General features: G+C 37.5%; 1 protein-coding gene across 5 annotated transcripts in view; it reads right to left on the reverse strand.

The window, feature by feature from the left end:
* Positions 1–20,708, reverse strand: part of LOC135608352 (glycine--tRNA ligase, chloroplastic/mitochondrial 2-like) — a 53,856-nt gene that overhangs the window by 6,705 nt on the left and 26,443 nt on the right. For all 5 annotated transcript variants that reach the window (XR_010485496.1, XR_010485497.1, XM_065101163.1 and 2 more), the window contains 14 exons: positions 20,509–20,580; positions 18,514–18,596; positions 17,119–17,167; positions 13,420–13,482; positions 12,879–12,968; positions 12,718–12,804; positions 8,482–8,556; positions 8,320–8,378; positions 7,171–7,264; positions 6,875–7,093; positions 2,595–2,689; positions 728–818; positions 558–662; positions 434–472 (listed from right to left, as the gene is read on the reverse strand). Coding sequence is in view for 3 of the 5 variants with exons in the window: in XM_065101163.1 (XP_064957235.1) it covers positions 434–472; positions 558–662; positions 728–818; positions 2,595–2,689; positions 6,875–7,093; positions 7,171–7,264; positions 8,320–8,378; positions 8,482–8,556; positions 12,718–12,804; positions 12,879–12,968; positions 13,420–13,482; positions 17,119–17,167; positions 18,514–18,596; positions 20,509–20,580 (1,221 nt within the window). In the remaining 2 variants the exon portion in view is untranslated. The remainder of the gene's footprint in view (positions 1–433; positions 473–557; positions 663–727; positions 819–2,594; positions 2,690–6,874; positions 7,094–7,170; positions 7,265–8,319; positions 8,379–8,481; positions 8,557–12,717; positions 12,805–12,878; positions 12,969–13,419; positions 13,483–17,118; positions 17,168–18,513; positions 18,597–20,508; positions 20,581–20,708) is intronic.

Genomic DNA, 20,708 nt, shown 5'->3' on the forward strand with positions numbered 1-20,708 from the left:
TCCAGCAAAATAAAGACAGATTGTTGTGCCGAACACCAAGGTTCAACTTCTTGTGTCGATCAGCTGGTACGGTACATACCGCTCCATACCAGTGTACCAACAAATGGTACGTTGGGGCAAAGGAACTTAGGCAATCCACGTCTTAGTCGCCCGTCGGATCAATATGTACCATCCATACCATACCAACTTGGGCGGTACAGCAAACCTTACTGAACACTTGGTTTCTATCCCGAACAACTATCCTACCATGCCACATCAAACATAGAAAAGTAGCAAAACAAACTAATACAGAATCAAAGATCATACATCTCTATGGCATGAGAGGTTATTACTAAAGAACATTGATCCAAGCATAACTATCTATAAAGTAAAGTTCAGTATATAAAGAATGCAACTCAATGACAAAATTATGTCATGTGGAAATGATACTTACAAGAAGTTGTTCCAATCTCCTTGTAACGAATTTTAGTACCTGAAGAACAAGGCAACAAATAATGTTGCAAGAAAATGATACATGCTTTGACAAGAAGTAACAATCAAGAATAACACTGACTTACATCAGTAATGACACTGCCGTCTATTTCTATCGGTTGGATATCTGCTACCAATCTCAAAGCATCTTCTAAGTACAAGTTCTTGTTATTCTCCACTAGTATCTGCACCTGAAAATGAAAAATAAACAGATGATATCTTGTCTATTAAAATAACATATAAATACATGACTTACTAGCCCATAAGATATTCTTCTCAAACCAAAGGGATCACTCGTGGAACTTGGTTGGCATCCAGCACCAAATAAACCCACAAGACTGTCCAGTCTGAAGCAAACATAACAAATAGCTAGTACCACCACTAGATAGACAAAACCATGGTTCTTGAACAAACAATAATTACAAGAAAAACAACCTAAATCCAGGTCAATAATGACAAAAGTTAATATGAGTGGATATGATTGTAATTCAATTTTGAGTTACTACTGAATTCTACATGCAGGTGATCCATAAAACTCAACCCAAAAGAACCATACAACAAACTGAACTGAACTCACAGAAACGAGTTCATTTCTCATGCACACTTAACAACTATGAAGGCATCCATGTTGGTAAAGTCATCCATCAAATAATGCAGTCTTTCTTGGAAGAAATTTACATTGGTGGTCTCATTCAATTTGAAGTGGTTAACACTTAATACACAGATAGTAATATGTGTTTCTTGTCCACCTTGTAGGAGCATATTAATGTGTGTATGTGCTGGCCATGCTGGTCTATTATGGCAAATAGGTATAGTGCCAGAATGATTCTAGCACACGGATTTGCATCATGTCATATGCTAATGGTGTGCAAACACAACTCTTGTCAGGAAAAGGGTTAATGCCGATAAATATTGGTCATTGTAGCATGCCAACATGTTATTATCACACCCATGTAATAAAAAATGAAATCTTTTTGCAAATTACCAAATTGTAGGCAACATTCCAACCAAGGTTCGAAATCTCAGTTTGGTGCCGATATCTATTGGTGAACAGATTGATACGATACTGATACATCTAGACCATAGAGAAAGAGGGAAGGAAGCGGGAGGACAAGGAAAAGAGAAGGAAGAGGAGGAGGTGGAGGAGGAAGAACAGCGGAGAGGGAGGAGAAGGAAAAGAAGAAGGGGGAAGGTGGTGGACAAAGAAGAAGAGGGGGATGCAGAGGTGTACTGGTAAGAGACAAGCAAGGAGGACAAGAAGGCAGTGATGAGGCGAAGGAGGTGGCAACAACGAAGTAGCATGGAGGCAAAGGACGAGGGGAGAGAGTGCACCAGAGAAAGGAAAAATAAAAAGGGAGCATGAGAGAGAGAGAATAAAAAAGAAGAAAAGTATAAACGAGACAACTACTTCAAAAAAATTTAAAAAGAAGGTACTGGTTATGGATAGTAAACGTACTGCTCAATGCAATTTGGTACTAGTTTGTTTACTGCATAGGTAAACCCAATATGATGAGGTTATTGGATGGTACAACCGATATCTATCCTAAATGAACAATATCACCCAATTTGCATCCTGATGGTCTGGCAGATTAGCAAGTACCATTTCATACCAATTGATACTGGCAGTATTTTAAACCTTAATTCCAACTCATGCTCTTCTATTCAGTATTCTCACAAGACCATGATATCTGTCAATTCTGATTTTAAAATCTGTTACTCCCTCCAAATTGTACTGAATATTATCCTACCTCTTACTAGTACAGAGAAGCAATACAAATTAAACACATTGGTGTTTTAAAGTTTAAACATAAACTAATTTTCCAAACATCAGAAGATTAGAGAGGATAAAGTGGGTCATGCAGCATACAAATATTAATCTTAGAGAAGGAGAGGTGAGGAAGTAAAACTCAGGAAAAAAACTAAAATTAATATATGGAAATATAAAAGGTAGATAATTTAAGGAAAAATCATTTAGGTGGGATCAAGCACATCAAATGACAAATTAGCAGCTTGATTTTTATTTCACTTTTGAAGATCAAAGTTCTGCAACTAACTTGATATACACAATATGACTAATAACAATCATATGATGAACAGTTGAACAGTGACTGAGGATAACCTACCGATCAGCAATGGCCAAAACAATTCCAGCATCAGATTTTGGAAGTATGTCTCCAGAGAATCTTGGAAGTGTGATTTCGAAAAGGGCTTCAGCAATCTTTGGAAATGAAAGTCAGTAAGTAGAAGTCATGGTAATATGTAATTGCTTGTAAAGCTTATCCATGCTATTATTAATAAGCAAGAAAAAAAAAATTTATACTTGAGTTATATTATCAGTTACTAAAATAAACATTTTCAGCCTCTCTAATTACTGAAGCTGTTCAAAAATGAAAAAAATGCAGTCATATTTTTCGTTTTTATTTATTCAGTTAAAAAACTAGTGAATAATTTTAAACTTAAAACATATGATGTGGCATTCATCCTGACCCTTTTAAAATATTTTGAATGATTGGTGTAACACCATGATTCTATATTTCAGGCATTGGACCCATGCCGGTCTATGGTCAGATCATTATAGGTCTAATACAGTGATTTAAAAAGCGCTAGGCGCCAAAAGGCGCTAAGGTCCACAAACGCCCGAGGCGCTAGGCGCTCGCCCGAGCGAAGCGAGGCGCTAAATTATAAAAATATATAATATAATTATTTAATTTTTTAAATAAAAATATGCTATTAAATTAAGAAAATTAATCATTTCAAAATTCAAATAAACTTAATATTAAGAGTATACTGAGCCTGATGGAGAAACGAGGAAGCAGCGGCGAGCGGTGGCGGCGAGCGACGACAACGGGAAAGGGAAAGGGAGCGGAAGGCGCGGGCAGCGGGAGGCTTCGAGGGAGGCGCAAGCAGCGGGAAGCAGTGATTTAAAAAGCGCTAGGCGCCAAGGTCCAAAAACGCCCGAGGCGCTAGGCGCTCGCTCGAGCGAAGCAAGGCAATAAAATATAAAAATATATAATATAATTGATAAATATAATTATTTAAAATTTTAAATAAAAATATGCTATTAAATTAAGAAAATCTATTAATAGTATTGAAAATTAATCATTTCAAATAAATTTAATATTAATAGTATACTGTATACTGAACTTGCTGACTGAGAAATGAGGAAGCAGCGGCGAGCGGCGACAGTGGCAGCGGCAGCGGCCAGCGACGAGCAACGGTAGCGGCAGCGAGAAAGGGAGCGGGAGCGACTAGCAGCGGGAGACGCGAGCGGCGACAGCGACAACGGCGAGCAGCGGCAGCGGGAGCAGGAGCGGCGAGCAGCGGGAGCAAGAGCGGCGAGCGGCGACAGAGGCAGCGTTTGTGAGCAGCGACAGCGCAAGCGACGACAGGAGCGACGAGCAGCGGGAGGCGCGAGCGACGACAGAGGTAGTGTTTGTGAGCAGCGACAGCAGCGAGCGGCGACAACGGCAGCGTTTGCGAGCAGCGACAGCGGCGAGATCGGGATCGGGAGTGGCAGCGGCAACGGGTTAGGGTTGGGTAAGGGTTATATCGGTTTAGTTGGTTCGATTGAACCAACTAACCAATCGAACTAGGACCGAACCAGACCTAAAATCCTGGTTCAATCGCCTTGGTTTACTTAGGCGCTTGCCCGAAGCGCCCAGCGCCTGGGCTCGGGCGAGCGCCCAGGCGGCGCCTGTTTGAAGCATGCCGCCTGGGAGATTAGCGAGGCACTCGGGCCTCGCCTCGCCTCGCCCGAGCGCCTAGGCGAGCGCCCGAGCGCCTTTTTCAATCACTGGCGGGAAGGCTCGCGGGAGGGCTCGCAGGAGGCGAGAGGGCTCGCGGGAGGCGCGAGCAGCGGGAGGGCTCGAGGGAGGCGCGAGCAGCGGGAAGGCTCACGGGAGGGCTCGCAGGAGACGCGAGTAGCGAGAGGGCTCGCGGGAGGCGCGAGCAGCAGGAGGGCTCGGGGGAGGCGCGAGCAGCGACAGCGGCGAGCAGCGGCAGCGAGCGACGAGATCGCGATCGGGATCGGGATCGGGATCGGGATCGAGAGCGGCAGCGGCAGCAGGTTAGTGTTGGGTTAGGGTTAGGGTTGGGGTTATATCGGTTTAGTTGGTTCGATTGAACCAACTAACAACCGAACCAGGACCGAACCAGACCTAAAATTCTGGTTCGGTCGCCTTGGTATACCCAGGCGCTCGCCCGAAGCGCCCAACGCCTGGGCTCGGGCGAGCGCCCAGGCGGCGCCTGTTTGAAGCGCGTCACCCGGGACATTAGCGAGGCGCTCGGGCCTCGCCCGAGCGCCTAGGCGAGCGCCCGAGCACCTTTTGCAATCACTGGTCTAGTATATTAGGAAGTACTGAGATTGTATGTTGGACCATGGTATAAAGAAAGGGGTGGAGGAGGGGAGGAAGAGGAGGAGAGAAGAGTACGTGGCGCAAAAGAGGAGAAGGAGAAGGGAAGAAGGAGGTAGAGAAGTAAGAGGAGGGGAGGAGGAGGCAGCAGTAGTGGTGGTGGAGGAGAAGGAAGGAATACTGATTTGATAGTGACTGCTGTGTCATGCACTTAGCTGGTTTCGCTTGAGCCATATGGTTATCCATCCACAAACGGTCAGCCTCCTCGTAATCTCATGTCATGGATTAAGATAAAACAGCTGGTACAGGGTTTGTACTGCCTGGTGCACTCGATATAAGGTTAGTACTTCCTGGTATGTTCGGTACAGGGTGGAAGCTTTTTCTTTTTTCAGTTTTCTAAACCTTTTTTGGGGTTTCTCTAAGACTTGGTGCGTACTGACATATCAACACTGTACCTGTATGAACTGATATGGTATGGGTCCAAGTCCTGATCAGTCTGCTACCAGTACGCAAAATTGAAAACCTTGCTTCATACTATCTTAGACAGTTCTTTGTTCTATCATCTATCATATCTCCACCTAATTGTTCATAAAAGAAAAAAAAAATTATCTTTTCTAGTAACACATCTACTTCAACATTCTCATCTCAACAACATTTTTGTGCATCTTACTTAATCATCCAATTCTTATATCAGTAAAGCATGACTGTTCTAACAACTATCTTAATATCTTATTAATTTTTTCCAAGCCAAAAGCAACATAAAAGGGGTAAAGGAGAAACACCCATTCTAACTCTAAATATGCTAATCCTTCTTTCATACACTTGGATTCATCTTCAAGCCTCTTAAATCATGTTATAACTCTTTGATGATTTTGGAGGCAAGGATTATCCATACTAACTGGAACTTACCAGTACAACCAGAAAATGGGATGTTACTGCCCACAGCCCTACCAAACCAGGCTTGTTGCCTGAATTTAATAAATAAAACAGGGAGGATCGGGCAGTTGAATGCTATATTTTATTGTTTATATTTTTTTAATGCCAAATGTTTTTTCTTTTTGTTTTTCCTCCCTTGCTTATCTCTCCCTTTCTCTCGTCACTTTCCCCTCCACTTCTTTCTCTTATCGCTCTGTCGCCTCACCATTACTGCTCCGCTGCCTTGCCATTGCTACCCTGCTATAACACTGTTTCACCACCATTCACTCACCGCTTGCCACTTCCCCTCTGCTATGCCTCCTCCTCCTCCTCGGCTTCTCCTCCATTGCCTCGTCCATCTTCACTTCCCTATCCTATGCTCTTCCTCCTTCACCCTCCTATGTCTCATTCTCCTCTCTTCTTTCACTTATTCTTTTTGGTCTATGAAGACTGGTATGTCGGCTGATCATGTGTTGGTATATCGATATATATTGGATGCACATTGGTTTGACCACTGACCAATGGATCGAAACTTAAGACCTTGGTTAGAGGTCATTGATTACCATCACTAGAGTTGGTGTTTGTAGAATATTATTTTCAAGGTAAGGATCCCTTGTGGCCAAAGAATTCAAGTTCTCCTTCCTATAATTCCATGATCCAGAGGAGTTGTTTTGTGATGATGTCTGAAATAGGAATCAACACAAGATGCATAATACAACACACCAAGGTTTGCCGTGCCATGGTATACCGCCCGGTACGGGCAGTATGTATTGGTCCAACAAGTAGTATTTTCCATCTATTGATAGTGGCTAAGAAGCACAGGGAGAGGGTAGATTGTCGGCTTTAGCCAAGATGGTGGGCAGTGTGGTGTTTTGAGCAACCAGAACAAACAAAATGAATTCTCGCAAATGTATAGTGGCTCAACAAATGAAGTCCATTCTCTCCTGTTTCATGATTCATTATCAATTAGTCTCACCCTACAAAATAGGACTAGTGTGTATCATCTAGTGATCTATCATCTCTATAAAGAGTTTTAGGTCATCAATAAGCATGTTGCTACTCTTACTGCAACAACAACACTAATAATAGGGGATAAGGAAAAAAAAGATGCATGTGCTAGATGCTTGTCTGTGTACCTGATCAGGATACCCATCCCTTAGAGCATAATGGCGTGCCATTAGTCCAGATAGTGAAGTGAATTCTGTCACGATAGAAGATGCAAGATCAGACATGGCAAGGGCTGCAGCATCTTCAACAATCATAAGCACCCTCTTGTCAAAGCCAAGAGCAAGAGTTAACTTCCCAACAGTTCTTTGGATGCGTGACACCTTGTCTAGCATTGTTCCAAGCTTTTCCTAGATAACTTCAATGTCACCAAATTGAAAAGCAAACCTTAAAATGATATTATTATTATAAGAAATCAATCACTTACATGAAAAAGAATTCCACTTAGAAGGCCTCGAAATTCAGAAAATTTCTTCCGCGTGTCCATTTTATAGAAAAATTTAGCATCTTCGTAACGAGCTCTGATAAAACCAAAAAGTGTATTTTTTGGTAGAACAAAAGGTTGAAATTTAATAGAAAGGTTAATAAAGCTCATGTACAGATCAGAAAAGCACAAATATGGACTGAGCAGCATCACTATTGAATCACAGGTAAAGCTTATATTAGTACAGAACCAAACAGGAAAGCCTTGATACAAGGAAGGTTAACTGATTTTGCAAGAAGATATTATCGCTTACAACAACTTTAACTCTGCTTCCAGAATTGTCAAGTTCTCAAAGAAAAAGAAAGATTTTCTTTGTTAATCTAAAACTAAAGATGTGGAGATCAAGACAAGCAACCAGCAAGCACTCAAATAACAATTCAGATTTGAGTTTGACACAAATTTAACTTAGAAGTTACAGAGACAAATAAGAAGACAACCTGTACAAGTGATATGATGCTAAGATCAGTAACTATAACTAGCTAAAAGAAATAAGAGACCACCAGGATTTAAAAAAGAGGCAAGAATAAGAGAAGAGGTAATCAGCAAAATTTTCAATTATTTCTTCAAACGATATCACATACAAGACCAAAAGCATTGCATATGTGTGTTTTTATTATATAGATACTCAAGTTAGCAGTAGATTCTCAGGACTTTAATTTGAGTTATGATAGAAAATATATCATTTCCAGTTTGGACAAACAACAGATGGAAAACATCACATTAGATTTAAACAAACAATTAACTAAAACTTAAAAAACAAATCCAGAATTAGGCTGAAAGAAAACTCCAGTACATAATCATAACATTACAAAAAATGAACCAAAAATGAGCTGTGTTATATACCAAATCACATTATATAACATTTGCTTTTGTGATTGTCTATGTTGATGCAAAATTAAACATGTTTTTTTCTTCTCCAAAATCAGTTAAAAGCACAGCTCCAGAGGTTCCTGCCAATGCAAGATCTAGGAAAGATTAATGTTCATTACCTTGCCCCTATCAAACAGTTCCCATGGTTTTCTCGAAATTGATACAAGTATAAATTAGTTTAATTAATATTTCACAACAATATCGCAAGGGACTGAATCTAACCGTAGTACAGCTTCATTGCCTTTCTGAACTACTCGTTCATTGATTATTCCATTTGCAACCTACAAGAACCACAAATTAGAGTATGATACAGAAAATAGAAAAGGGAAAGACATAAATGGGTTACACTGCAATATACGATTAAGGATCTATAAGAGGTCTAACAGCGATAAAAAATGGCATCAAATTTCCAGTATGCTTGTTGATCAAAGGAAAATACTTCTGATGCTTCTGCATAACCTGCATGATAAAATCCAAATCATCAAATTAAATCATATGATTATAATTGTTTCAAATTAAGAAAAATCATATTCTTGCTAAAAGATTTCTTGAAGAGTTGTATAAGTTCTTGATGTACAAATCACATTCATTATTGTTGTAGCAATATAATACCTTGAACTATAAATTGTTGTAGAAGTTCTTGACTTATGAGGACTATATTGAAGAGGTAGATTCAGAAAATTGGGACGAAGATGGCCTGCCATCTTTGAAACTCTTAAGTTTTGTGTTCAAAATCTCTGTGCATTCATTCTCAAGTTGGCTACCAAATGTAAAGCTGTGAGACTTACTTCACACACAAGGAACATCTCTTGGTGGGTGCACAATTCTACATAATGTTTAGTCATATCTAACAGTGCCAAGAGACAAACTAAAGTTTTAAAAAAGTTAAAAAAGGTAACTTCACGGGGTTAAAAATCAAGAGAGAGAGAGAGAAGAGTTTTGTTAGAGCAACGATATTAAATATTTCACTTTCGCAAATGTAAAGCTATGAGACTTACTTGACACACAAGGAATCATGTTCCAATCTCGTGGTGGGTGCACAATTCTACATAATGTTTAATCATATCTAACAGTGCCAAGAGACGAATTAAAGTTTAAAAAAATCATCTCTTTTGAAGTCATGGTAGACAATAGGGATAAACTCAAACATAGAAATATGTGTAAATGTGCCCTTCTCTATGCAAGGTAATAACTTCAGTAATGATTCATATGCAATAACCAACAAAGGTATAAATAAGCATCTAGGATTTTATTGGCTAACCAAAGGTAGTTAACAATAATAACCAGGAATCGAAAATGTGGTAACGGCATTATAGTGGCGGGCAATCTACACAACTAAAAGCAAAGAAGACATTCACTATTAAACATGTGAGCCTCCAACGCTTCCTGAAGCATGATCCTCTATGGACTTTAAACTAATGGAAAAATCCTACATTGGTCTAGGCGTCTAGCAATTTAGCACCATTGCAATCGGTAACCCTGTTCAGTAGGACCTAAGTTTATGTTGACCAAGTTTTTAACATTCGATTGGATCCATCCATAGTGGCCAGTATTTGCCAGCTCAATAACAAACTAGTACTCAGACACTAATTCTTCCCAATACTGGCTCATACTAGGTGACGCACGATATGCTTATTGTACCAACCAGGCCAACATACTGTCAAGCGTTCAAAGTAGTGCACAAGCTATACCAGGTATTATTGCCTTATTCCCACACCTCTATGACCTTTTTTCCACAGGTTTTAACACAATTTCACCTTTTTCTTCTACCATTACCTTTCATCCTCCTTTTTTATTTTCTTCAATTTTATCAATGAAGCTTGGATTTCAAACTCTTCTTTCTTGCTACAGCATATTTTTTTCTCAGTGAAGCTTGTAATTTTCCCCAAATCAAGATTATTATTATTTTTTGGTCGGGTTGAACTAAAAAAGAGGCTGCAGATAAGCAAAAATTATAATCTGATACACACCTCAAAGGAGGAGATCAAGTAGGCACTTAACCAAGATGTGTTCTTTCTCCATATCATTTCTTGAAGATGCGACACTCTGATAACTAGGAATCTTCATATGGCAGCATCAATTTGTCAAAAATTATAACATTTTGAATTTACAATAACGATTAAATGTTGGTCTGTTGTACATTTCTGCTTGATACTTATATATCAATATAGTTATGACATTGCCAGTAATGTTCACCTGTTGCTTGCCCTTCACAAGGTCAATAATTGATTAGAGCCAAATGTCATATTTGAAGCTCTTGCTATTAGCATGGCAAAGGATTTAATCATTTGATGATCACTTATCTATCTGTTATCTTATAAAAGTGGTATTAATTAATTTATTAACACTTATTATCTTTAGGGATATAAGTTCTAAAAGGCTACTAGCACATTTAGTGCAAATACTACAATTTCTTACCAATACAACATGGACCATGCTATCACAAAATTTCAAATATAATTTCTTCACAGTATATTAAATTACAGATATTATTAAAATGTATTTACAATTTTACATTGAACAATAATACCTACAATATGGAGAGTATGCATCTCACATGAAGATAATTGTTGTGTGGGTCCAATCGTGGAACACATTATCTAGTAGTTACGGGTGTTGGTCCACATTGGGCTCTGCCTCAATTGGAGGGTCAATCATGCATTGAACATCCTTTGGGAGGGTTGACCAAGAGTAGGAAATGATCTATTCTACTATATACGGATGGTGTTCATGCATCTTTCAATTCTATTGACACCTAACTAGCAGGTGAGACACAAGTCATGCTATTCTAGATACATACTTACAACCCTTTTCGTAAACTATTGAAGTATTATTACAAAAACAAACTCAGTTTTTCCCCTCAATGTCTCTCAATGATCTCTCCTATCCTCTAGTATTCTCATGTAGAGTACGACATTTACGCAAATTAAGCAACGTTGGATAAGAGGTAAACCATCTCACCATAAGATCACATTCTGTTTACTACTCTCTTGATTTTCAGAGCACATCGCTCCATGGAGAAAAGAATGGTTACTAAATTTTTTTAAAGCATTTCCATTAAAATCTGATATTTATCTTAGAGTTGTTGCATCACATGTTTGTTATCATTAAATTGAAATATGTAAAAGGATTTTAAAACAGACCATATCGATCAGCATAGACCAGTAAGCTTATGATAACCCTCCCACCCCATGATCCCATCTTCCTCATCCAAATACTCTTCTTTCTGTACTTCCTTTCACTATGGACTCACAATCTCTCTCACCCTCAGCAATTCACATTTCACAAATCTGTCTCTGGTTTCAAGCGAATCAAGCTTCAATATCAAGAAATCACCTTAGTTCTTAGATAAAGCAAGGTAAGTCCAAAGCTAAAATTCAAATTTTTGCTTAGATTTTGTTGAATAAAGCTTCTTGGTGCTTTCTACAGGTTAAGCTCAAGATTTCATTATTAGATTTTGGCTTTTTTATACATTTATGAGTCAATGTTAATTGTTGAAAAGTGGCTGAACCCACATAAATCTAGTGTAAATCTATTTGACTCTAAGCTGGATCTACTTGGACCTGATCAAGATTTACAGAAGTCCGAGCAAACTTTTCAAATCTGGACAAGAGCTATTCAGATCCATCCAAGATTTATTCAGATATGGCAAAGAAAAGTTCAGATTTAACCGAAATCCATTTAGAATCTAGGCTAGGTTCGCACAGATCAGACTGAATCCATGCTAGAACCCTATAGATGCGACCTATATCCACACAGGTCTACCACTCAACAGCTGGTGCAACGCGATTTCCTTAACCCTATGTGCTCAAACCTTCCTTGCCCCAGCAACCTAAATTGACATCCATAGTGATTAACTACCATCCCAGTTGTATTTAAAGACCAAAACGTCATGACTCTTGCTACTTTACCTCAAATGTCACTGGAGTAACATAATTCATGCATTCCTCATAATTAAAATCTTGATATATTATCAAGTCACATTGAAGATTTTGACCTACCATTTGCAACATGATGATCCATTTGGTGCTAGCAGCCATTAGAAAGACAACAAGTACTTTTAATTTTTAACTATGTCTTTACAAGGATATGCTTGTGATACATTTATCATGCGTCCACTCAGTACTTTTCAAGTTTTTTAGTTTTTACAACTGTTTTCTTAATATATGGCTTACAATAGATCTTAAAATCATAGTTTGATTCATTATTAAGCATATATATATATATATATATATATGTATATGTATTATATATATATATGTATATGTATTATATATATATATGTATATGTATATATATATATATGTATATGTATATATATATATATATATATATATATATATATATATATATATATAATATTTTCCTCAGTTTAGATAGGCCCGAAACCAGTTCAGCTAGTACCACCCCATATCAACAGACAAAATGGGCTGGCACCATCACCATATAGGTCTAATTGAGGACTGATATAAAACTGAACTAAGCTTTTAATCATCAAAAACATATGAAAAGATATCAGAAAATAAGAAACAAATCCCTATTGCATGTGGGAAATCATAATAAAAACAATTAAACAAGAGAGATTGCATCACAGTACTTGTAGAAAATGTCATGACATACCATAATCAATATATCTTTTGGGAGATCCAAGAAGGATTCATCAAATCTACCAAGTATGGCAACAGGAGCCTCCACAAGATTTACAACCTAGTTATAATCATTATAAATTTTTCAATATCAAATAAAAAATTCATTATAATTGATAAAAGTGACCATCATACCTCCTCAACTAAGCTAGACTGCATAATAACATAACCATTAATGCTTGCAGTCAATGAATCAACATCACACAAAATCTTTTCCTTGCGCTCCTGCCATTAAAAATCATAAAACACAACAACCATTTTATCATCAATTTTGATATACAATAAAGGAATATTTGCCACTAATCTTTGTTTTGACCTGCAGATTCTGGGATTGTCATAGCAAATTGTGAATGGTTAACTTCTAAATATGGCATGAGATGTGTATAAAACTAAAAGTTGCAAACCAAGCAATACTGTAGATGAAGAAAAAAGCATGCATCACTTTGAAAATCGTTGCCACAAATGATTGCAAAGAAAATAATTGCATGTGACTCCAGTCACTCCACTATATAAGTATATATACATTTGGTGAAGAACAGGCAGAACAGTAAAATTGCAGGGCACGGATGTTCAGGACATATTACTCAAAAACAATATGCATATAGCACTATACTTAGCCCTTATTTCCAAAAAAAATTAATTAAGATATCAAGCAAAAAAGATAATAGGCATATACCTCAATGTTAATCAAGATGCCAGCTTCCATCATCTTATGCAGGTATGACTCAGCACTTTCTACCTGAGATAAAAGCAATCTTTAAATTTAGCACTTTTCTGAACCAATCCATGGAGCAAGAAACTAGCTAAAAAAAGGATAGTGTACTGATGACACAGATGAAAAAAAAGACTAAAATCCAATCGTACTGATAAATGCAATTACAAGAGATTAAAAGCAAAGAACATGACATTTGAGTGACAAATCCGGGTGTAGATCATTTTAATAGAATGTCAAATGACACCAAAATAAATATATAGAACTTGGCAGATTGCATAAACTTTGCATCTTAATGAGATGATTCTTACAAATAATAATTGAAATTGGCTTTCACAACAATATCTAGAAAATAGTCACTCAATCATACAGCACAATAGTTTAAGTATTGCAAGATGATTAATTGCTGCAGAGAATAGTACATTTGCTATTAAGTTTGTCATAAATCAGACCAAGTAGCTTATTCACTACAAACGTACAACTCTATGTAGACGGCATCAAATAAGAGGCAAAGCAGTAATATGTATAGAGCATTCATGTGAACATGATAAGAAGACATAAGTTAACAAGGGATACATTTGAAGAGAAGGATATCTATGCAAGTGAAGAATCTAGTGCAAAAAAGTGGATGCAGGAAACCGACAGATGAATGGAATTTGTATGTGGCCTTCAGTAGGAAATACTCAATAAGACTAAAATCAGCACCGTTTTTTATTGGCATGAGTGAGCAATTATGAAGAAAATGACACGACACTGTTCAAATTAAAACTGGTTTGCTAAGGGTTATACTGGTTCTGGTATATCTAGTTGGACAGATAAATAAAAAACAAACATGTAGATTTCATTCCTATTTTAGAATACACCCCTTAAACAAGGTGTTGCAAATTGTCTCCTAGGAGGAGCTTCCCTTCTTCAAGGGGCAGAAGTGCCTCTAAAGAGAGCTAACTATATAATTATTAATGGAAATAAAATAACCAAACTCCAATAGATGTCCAAGGCTAGGTGAATATTTGGTTCAAATAGGTACTGCTTTTTTTCCAGATTTCTGAACAGAACTAAATGATTGGATTTTCACTGCCGCAATCAAAATAGACTAGACAAAAATCCAAAGTCAACTAAAACAGAGTTTTTCATTTGGTTCCCAAAGGTTGTTGGTTGATGTACCCATGGTTCGCCTTACTGGTCGATACCAATGTATCGACCAGTCGCCAGTATAGTACATATTGATAAATCGACACATAATACAGTGGGATATACCAATAAACTGGTATGTATCACCCATACCGACCTCTTATTAGATTAGTATGTACTGTCCGTACTGAGCGGTATACCGTGGTACGATGAACCTTGGATGTAGCAACATGTGAGAACAGGATAAAGAAATATGCACAAAAAAAGTTATTTGGAAGCGTTAACAAGAAAATCAAGCATACAACATCTGAATTAAAAGCACAAGCTAAAAAGAATTAATTTAGTGTACATCCAAAACAATGTACTGGAAGAATAAAAAAAAAATGATGAAGCACACAAGAGACAAGACATGAAAGAACCAAGGTAGAAAAACCTAAAACAAATCAAAACAAAACAAAATAATTAACAGTGTCCTTATTCATTGTCGTCATCACTTGTCTCCAAAGCCAGAGGCAACAAATTTGAGGATTCCATAACAGCATCACTAGGGCCAACAGCAAAGAACAACGCCAGATGTCTACCAGATCAAACAATGAACTTGTACCATCCCTCCAGTAGAGCCATGGCAGGACAGTGTTGTCACAAGTCAACAGATAATAGTGATTCCCTGAATCAAAAGCTTACACCATGGGTAGATTTTTCTTTTCTTATTTTCGTTTACGTGTTGAACAGAGAAAGAGGGGTTGAAAGAGGACTGGTTACTAAAGCATTGCAGAGCATGTTTAGGGTTAATACTTTAGGTATGGCCATTAAAGTCTGATACAACAGTAAATACAATAATGACGCTATCCTGGCTAAACCACTTTGTAGGTTCAACCGGACAATGGAGTGTGGGCTTCTTGATGTTTGGGGGATGTTGGGACCAAGGATTAAAATTTCAGTATAGAACCAGTTTTGGTAACTATCAACACATATGGTCCAAACCAAGATTCGTAATATCGTACCGTACCGGTATTTCGACCTGGGCTCGGTACCGGTACGGTACGGTATACCGAGCGGTACATCCAGGTGTACCGAGTGGTATACCTAGGTGTACCGAGTACTGTAGCAGTCGGTCCGCGTACCGAAAACCTGTCGGAACGGTATGTACCAAGGTTCGCAATACCGTACCGTACCGGAGTTTCGACCTGGGCTCGGTACCGGTACGGTACGGTATACCGCTCGGTACACTTGGGTGTACCGAGCGATATATTCAGGCGTACTGCTACAGTACTGCTACAGTACCGGACCGGTAACAGGCGGTCCGCGTACCAGAAGCCTGTCAGACCGGTACGTACCGCCCGTATCGGGCGGTACGGACCGGTACTGCAAACCATGGTATGTACCACTCGTACCGGGCGGTATGGCTCGGTACGACAGACCCTGGTCCAAACATAAGTACATAAATACTGACCAGTATTGACATATATGGTCCAAAACAAGCCCTTGGTCAAACTGGTAAATATGAGTCTGAACTCACCTGTACAACCAAGATTTGAATCCTTAGTTGGGACCCTAAATCAATTATAACTCCAAACAAGCTGTCCATGCTAGTCTGAGCATGCACCAAATTGTGGACAACTAATACCAGGCGAATTGCACTCAATTTAGTATTTTAAATCAAGGTTTGTAATACCGTACCGTACCGATATTTCGACCTGGGCTCGGTACCGGTACGGTACGGTATACCGAGCGGTACACCTGAGTGCTACAGTAACTGCTACAGTACCTCGGACTGGTAACCGTCGGTCCGCGTACCGAAAACTTGTCGGACCGGTACATACCGCCCGTACCGGGCGGTACGGCTCGGTACGGCAAACCCTGTTTTAAATGATGTAAACTGGCTCAAAGGTAAACTATTAGGCTCAGTATTCTTGTTCAAGTATAATTGAGGATAAAGTAAAAAACAAGTCCCTCTCAAGGTAATGTAATCCCTCTCTATATGACCTGATGCACTTTATCACAACTTATCCTTCTATCTTATGTTTCTTATTCTACCTCTTGATTATCTCTCTCTTCTCTCCATTATGACTCCCTTAAAAGATACCTTCTTTCCCTCAAAGAAACAAAATACTAAATAGGAGGCAGACATCATATCAGAGCTTAGCAAAAGCCAAAGGCTACTAATAAGGTTCCTAAAGATTGAAGTATCAAATAAAAACTTGTTGGGACTGTAGTTGAAGGTTGCTAACATTAAGCTTCTACACAAACTAACTGAAAATAAAACAATATATACCCATATTTTTTTATATAAAAACAAAAGCAAGATAATATTATAAATTTATAATATAAAGACCTAAGCATGATAACACTACAAAAAGATGCCAAGAATATGCTTGCTTCTTATCAAATAAACCCAATAGAATAACAAACTTTGGCAGTTAACCTATAATTACTTTGGTTTAAAGTTGCAGTCCTTTGAAAACTCACAAATATAAAACCACATATTAGAGATGTTTAAACAATAAATCTCAAAATAATTAGATTAATTACCTCAAGTATGGCTGAAGATGAATTACGAAGCCCACACGATTGCCTCCCACTTTTAGCATTAAAAAAATAGAAGAAACATCAATTTGCATGAGAAAAATCACTAAACTAGGTAGATATCATTATCCACCATGTAAATTTATGAAAGAAATCTTCCAAGCATATTGCTATTTAGCATATGGTTTCAAGAACAGCATAATATTCACGTAACAACTTTGTAATATTCATGTAAGGTAAACCTTTGTCACATAATTATTATAGCTAATAAAGCGACAAAAAGTGATCAAACTTAAGTTTATTTCATTGAAAGTGGCTGCTGCTAGTACGCCTCGAGAAGAAATCTGTGCTTCCTCTGCGAATTGCAAAATGTAAACTTGGAGTTTAATGGTGCAGCAGAATTGGTTGTTTCTTATGTTAGAAAAAGGATTTCTGATATTTTCTTGGGGAGAGTCCTCAAAGCAGCAAACATTCTTGTTGTTTAATCAGCAAGTTAACCATCCTCTCATGAAGGGTCCACCTACTCTTCCTATCTTTTTGATTTCAGCAGCTTGCCTTCTAAATTGGCAGAAGCATTTTTTGTGCAATGAAAAATTGACAGCAAGTCTACAACATTCCTTGACATTTCTAATGAGGCCTAGCATAGTAGAAGAATGTCAATTATATTGGGCACCTCCATTAGACTTGAGTTTCAAGATAGTTATTTCTTATCTTCATCTTCTAAATGAATTGATGCAGATTGTGTCATTCAACCCAGGGATTTCAGCCTATGTTTTTAGTAGTGACCTTCATTTATATCATTGTGGCAGGGCTACACATCAAGATTCATTGGTCAATTTTCCAAATCAAAACATAAATTAAGATTGCAAAGGGTGAATAGATAATGCGAGACACTATTTACATATAGGAAGCACCAAACCAGTAAAAATGTCCAACAAAAATTTGCATTTTCTTCTGATGCACTTTTTACTTTTTTTCTAATGGAAAATTCAATAAGAATGAATTTTTTTATCGACACATGTATTTATCTGTCTATATGTGTACATATATGTATTGACAGAAATATGCATATATTTATATGCACATAATATATATACATTTATACGTAAAGTGAGGTACAGACGACAAAGGCAAATAGATATAAATATTTGATAACTACTAACAAAAACTTTGCTACCAAAATACAAGAATAAATTATAAAGATCAATAATCAGTCCAGGGCCCCAGGAATAGAATAGAAGTGTTCCACTCATCTTACTTGATGTTGATAATGAATACTGAACAGACATTTCATAGAATTAAAACAAGGTGTAGGATGGTGAGAGAGGTATACAAAAAGATGCTGCAAATGAAATGAAAATTTTATAGAAATGATACCTTTCTGTCACTACCATAAATTACCTTGAAACTCCTGCAAAAGCAAATGGCAAAACCATATCCCCATGCAGTGCTAAAATCCAGCGAATTGGCCGACTAAACATGACCTGCATTTGAAATAATTTAATAAATCCTATAACAAACTATACCAAATAGATAAATCATACAACAATTTAGTAAAGAAGATATCAGAAACAGAGAATTGGAGAATGTGATCTTCTAATACATGTATATGGCATAAGGCACCTAGTGCACATGGCACAAAACAATGTTTGATAAAATGCTACCTTAATAAATATTTGTCATTCATAGAATTAAGGATTAAAATGGGAAGCCAAATTGCTACAAAGAGGCTAGACGATGTAAGGAAAGATAGCTGATCATCTTTAATTGAAATATTTCTTCTGGGTACATGTTTACTCCATATATATGAGAATGTTGCACAAGTAACTTATATATTTTAGGATACTTTAATATAGGTGTCATAGGCATAGAAGAAAATAAATAAATGAGCAATAATTTATGGTGACATCAGCTTTATCATGTTGAATTCTGATACATAGAATATACAAAGTAGGGATTGTAATTTTGTGGCACAGAGGCATGCCAGTACCTTTTTGCCAATTCATTATATGAAGAATTTCAGTCTGTTTTAATTAAAAAATATTTCAAAACAATAATTTACGTCATTTGTTTTCTTTTAGGGTTTGAATCTGAAGTGTGACAATTGACTAAAATGGAAAAGGTAAGAACCATGATTCTACATATCAGGCGAACTAGACCAGAACTTTCATACCACCGGCACATTGACCACACCGAATGGGAGGTTCTAAAAGAAGCTTACCACCTCGTAGGCCTTGTGAACCAGACTGTAAGTCCTTTTTTTTATCTTTTACAGTTTTATTTTTATAATTCTAGAAATCCAACTACCCAACCAATTCCCCAAGGGCATCTCTTTCTCTTCCTCACATAGTATACTTGCGCCCAGCACCTTTAGCCCCCACCCGCTGCCTCCTTCCACACACATTCCCCCCTCCTCTCTCCAAAATAAAAAGCTTATCACCCAACCAAACCCCAAGGGGCATCTCTTTCTCTTCCTCACATAGTACACCTGCACTCAGCACCTTTAGGCCCAACCCGCTGCCTCCTGCTGCCATCGACTACCTCCAGGCTCACCCTTCAACCTGAATCTATCTCAAAAGAAGAGAAGTCTTCTGTCTCAAAAGAAGAGAAGTCTTCGGTCAAAAATAGAAAGGTTGACTTCATAAAGTAATCCCTTCTATCTTACTATTAAGATATAAACATAAACAAATAACATGGAGACTAGGGCATGGATATCTCAAGAAAGGAGAGGACCAATCAATCAAAATTAATCAAGAGTAAAATGGCTAACCTGATAAAGTCCTCTTCTCTTATTTTGTTTAAACTTTAAAGAATACATAATAAGTAACACAGTGTAGCATGCAAATTATAGAGTATATATAACCAAATGTATAGGTGGACTAGCACAGACCATCCAATAAGGGCAACACATCAATATTAAAATCATACAGCAACTAGAGTAGCCATGCAAGGAAATCTTATAAAATGTTGTCACATTTGCAATAGCATGAAAAATACAAAGCATAACAAAGACATAATCAGTCATGAACAACATTGATAGGAACATAGGACTGTGCAAAATGAAAAAAAAAATTCAAAAAACACAATGGACAACATAAACCTTGCTGCCTGTTGAATAAAAGAAAAATAACAAAACCTGGAGAAGAACAGAAACTTATTTGGATATTAGAAATTGATAACAAAGTGTAATATTTTATTAAAGATGATAATGGAAGACAATAGATGGAGAAAACTTTCATAGAATTCCGATTCGATGGAGAGCACAGAAGTAAAAAAGAACAGTAGCACACTGGTACCTTAGTTCTGAAACCTAATGGCCATTCAAGAATAAGATTAAACACTTGAATGCAATTAGCAAGTTCTAACTGCACAGAAAAAGGGAACAACCTATCTTACCTGGGAGTTCCATCGCATTGATTTTGGAAATGAGATCTTAGTCAGAAGACTTGGTAGATCTTCAATTAACACCTATAAAATGTAGAATAGCAACTTAGAAGCATTTCTAAACCCATAAAAAAAATTATCATTACAGAGCATCACTTCCAATAAGTTTACAAATTGTGAAGTAATGTATCACACTATCATTATTCATGAAG

The sequence above is a fragment of the Musa acuminata genome, chromosome BXJ1-2, assembly GCF_036884655.1.
Source record: "Musa acuminata AAA Group cultivar baxijiao chromosome BXJ1-2, Cavendish_Baxijiao_AAA, whole genome shotgun sequence".
Taxonomy (NCBI): Eukaryota; Viridiplantae; Streptophyta; class Magnoliopsida; order Zingiberales; family Musaceae; genus Musa; species Musa acuminata.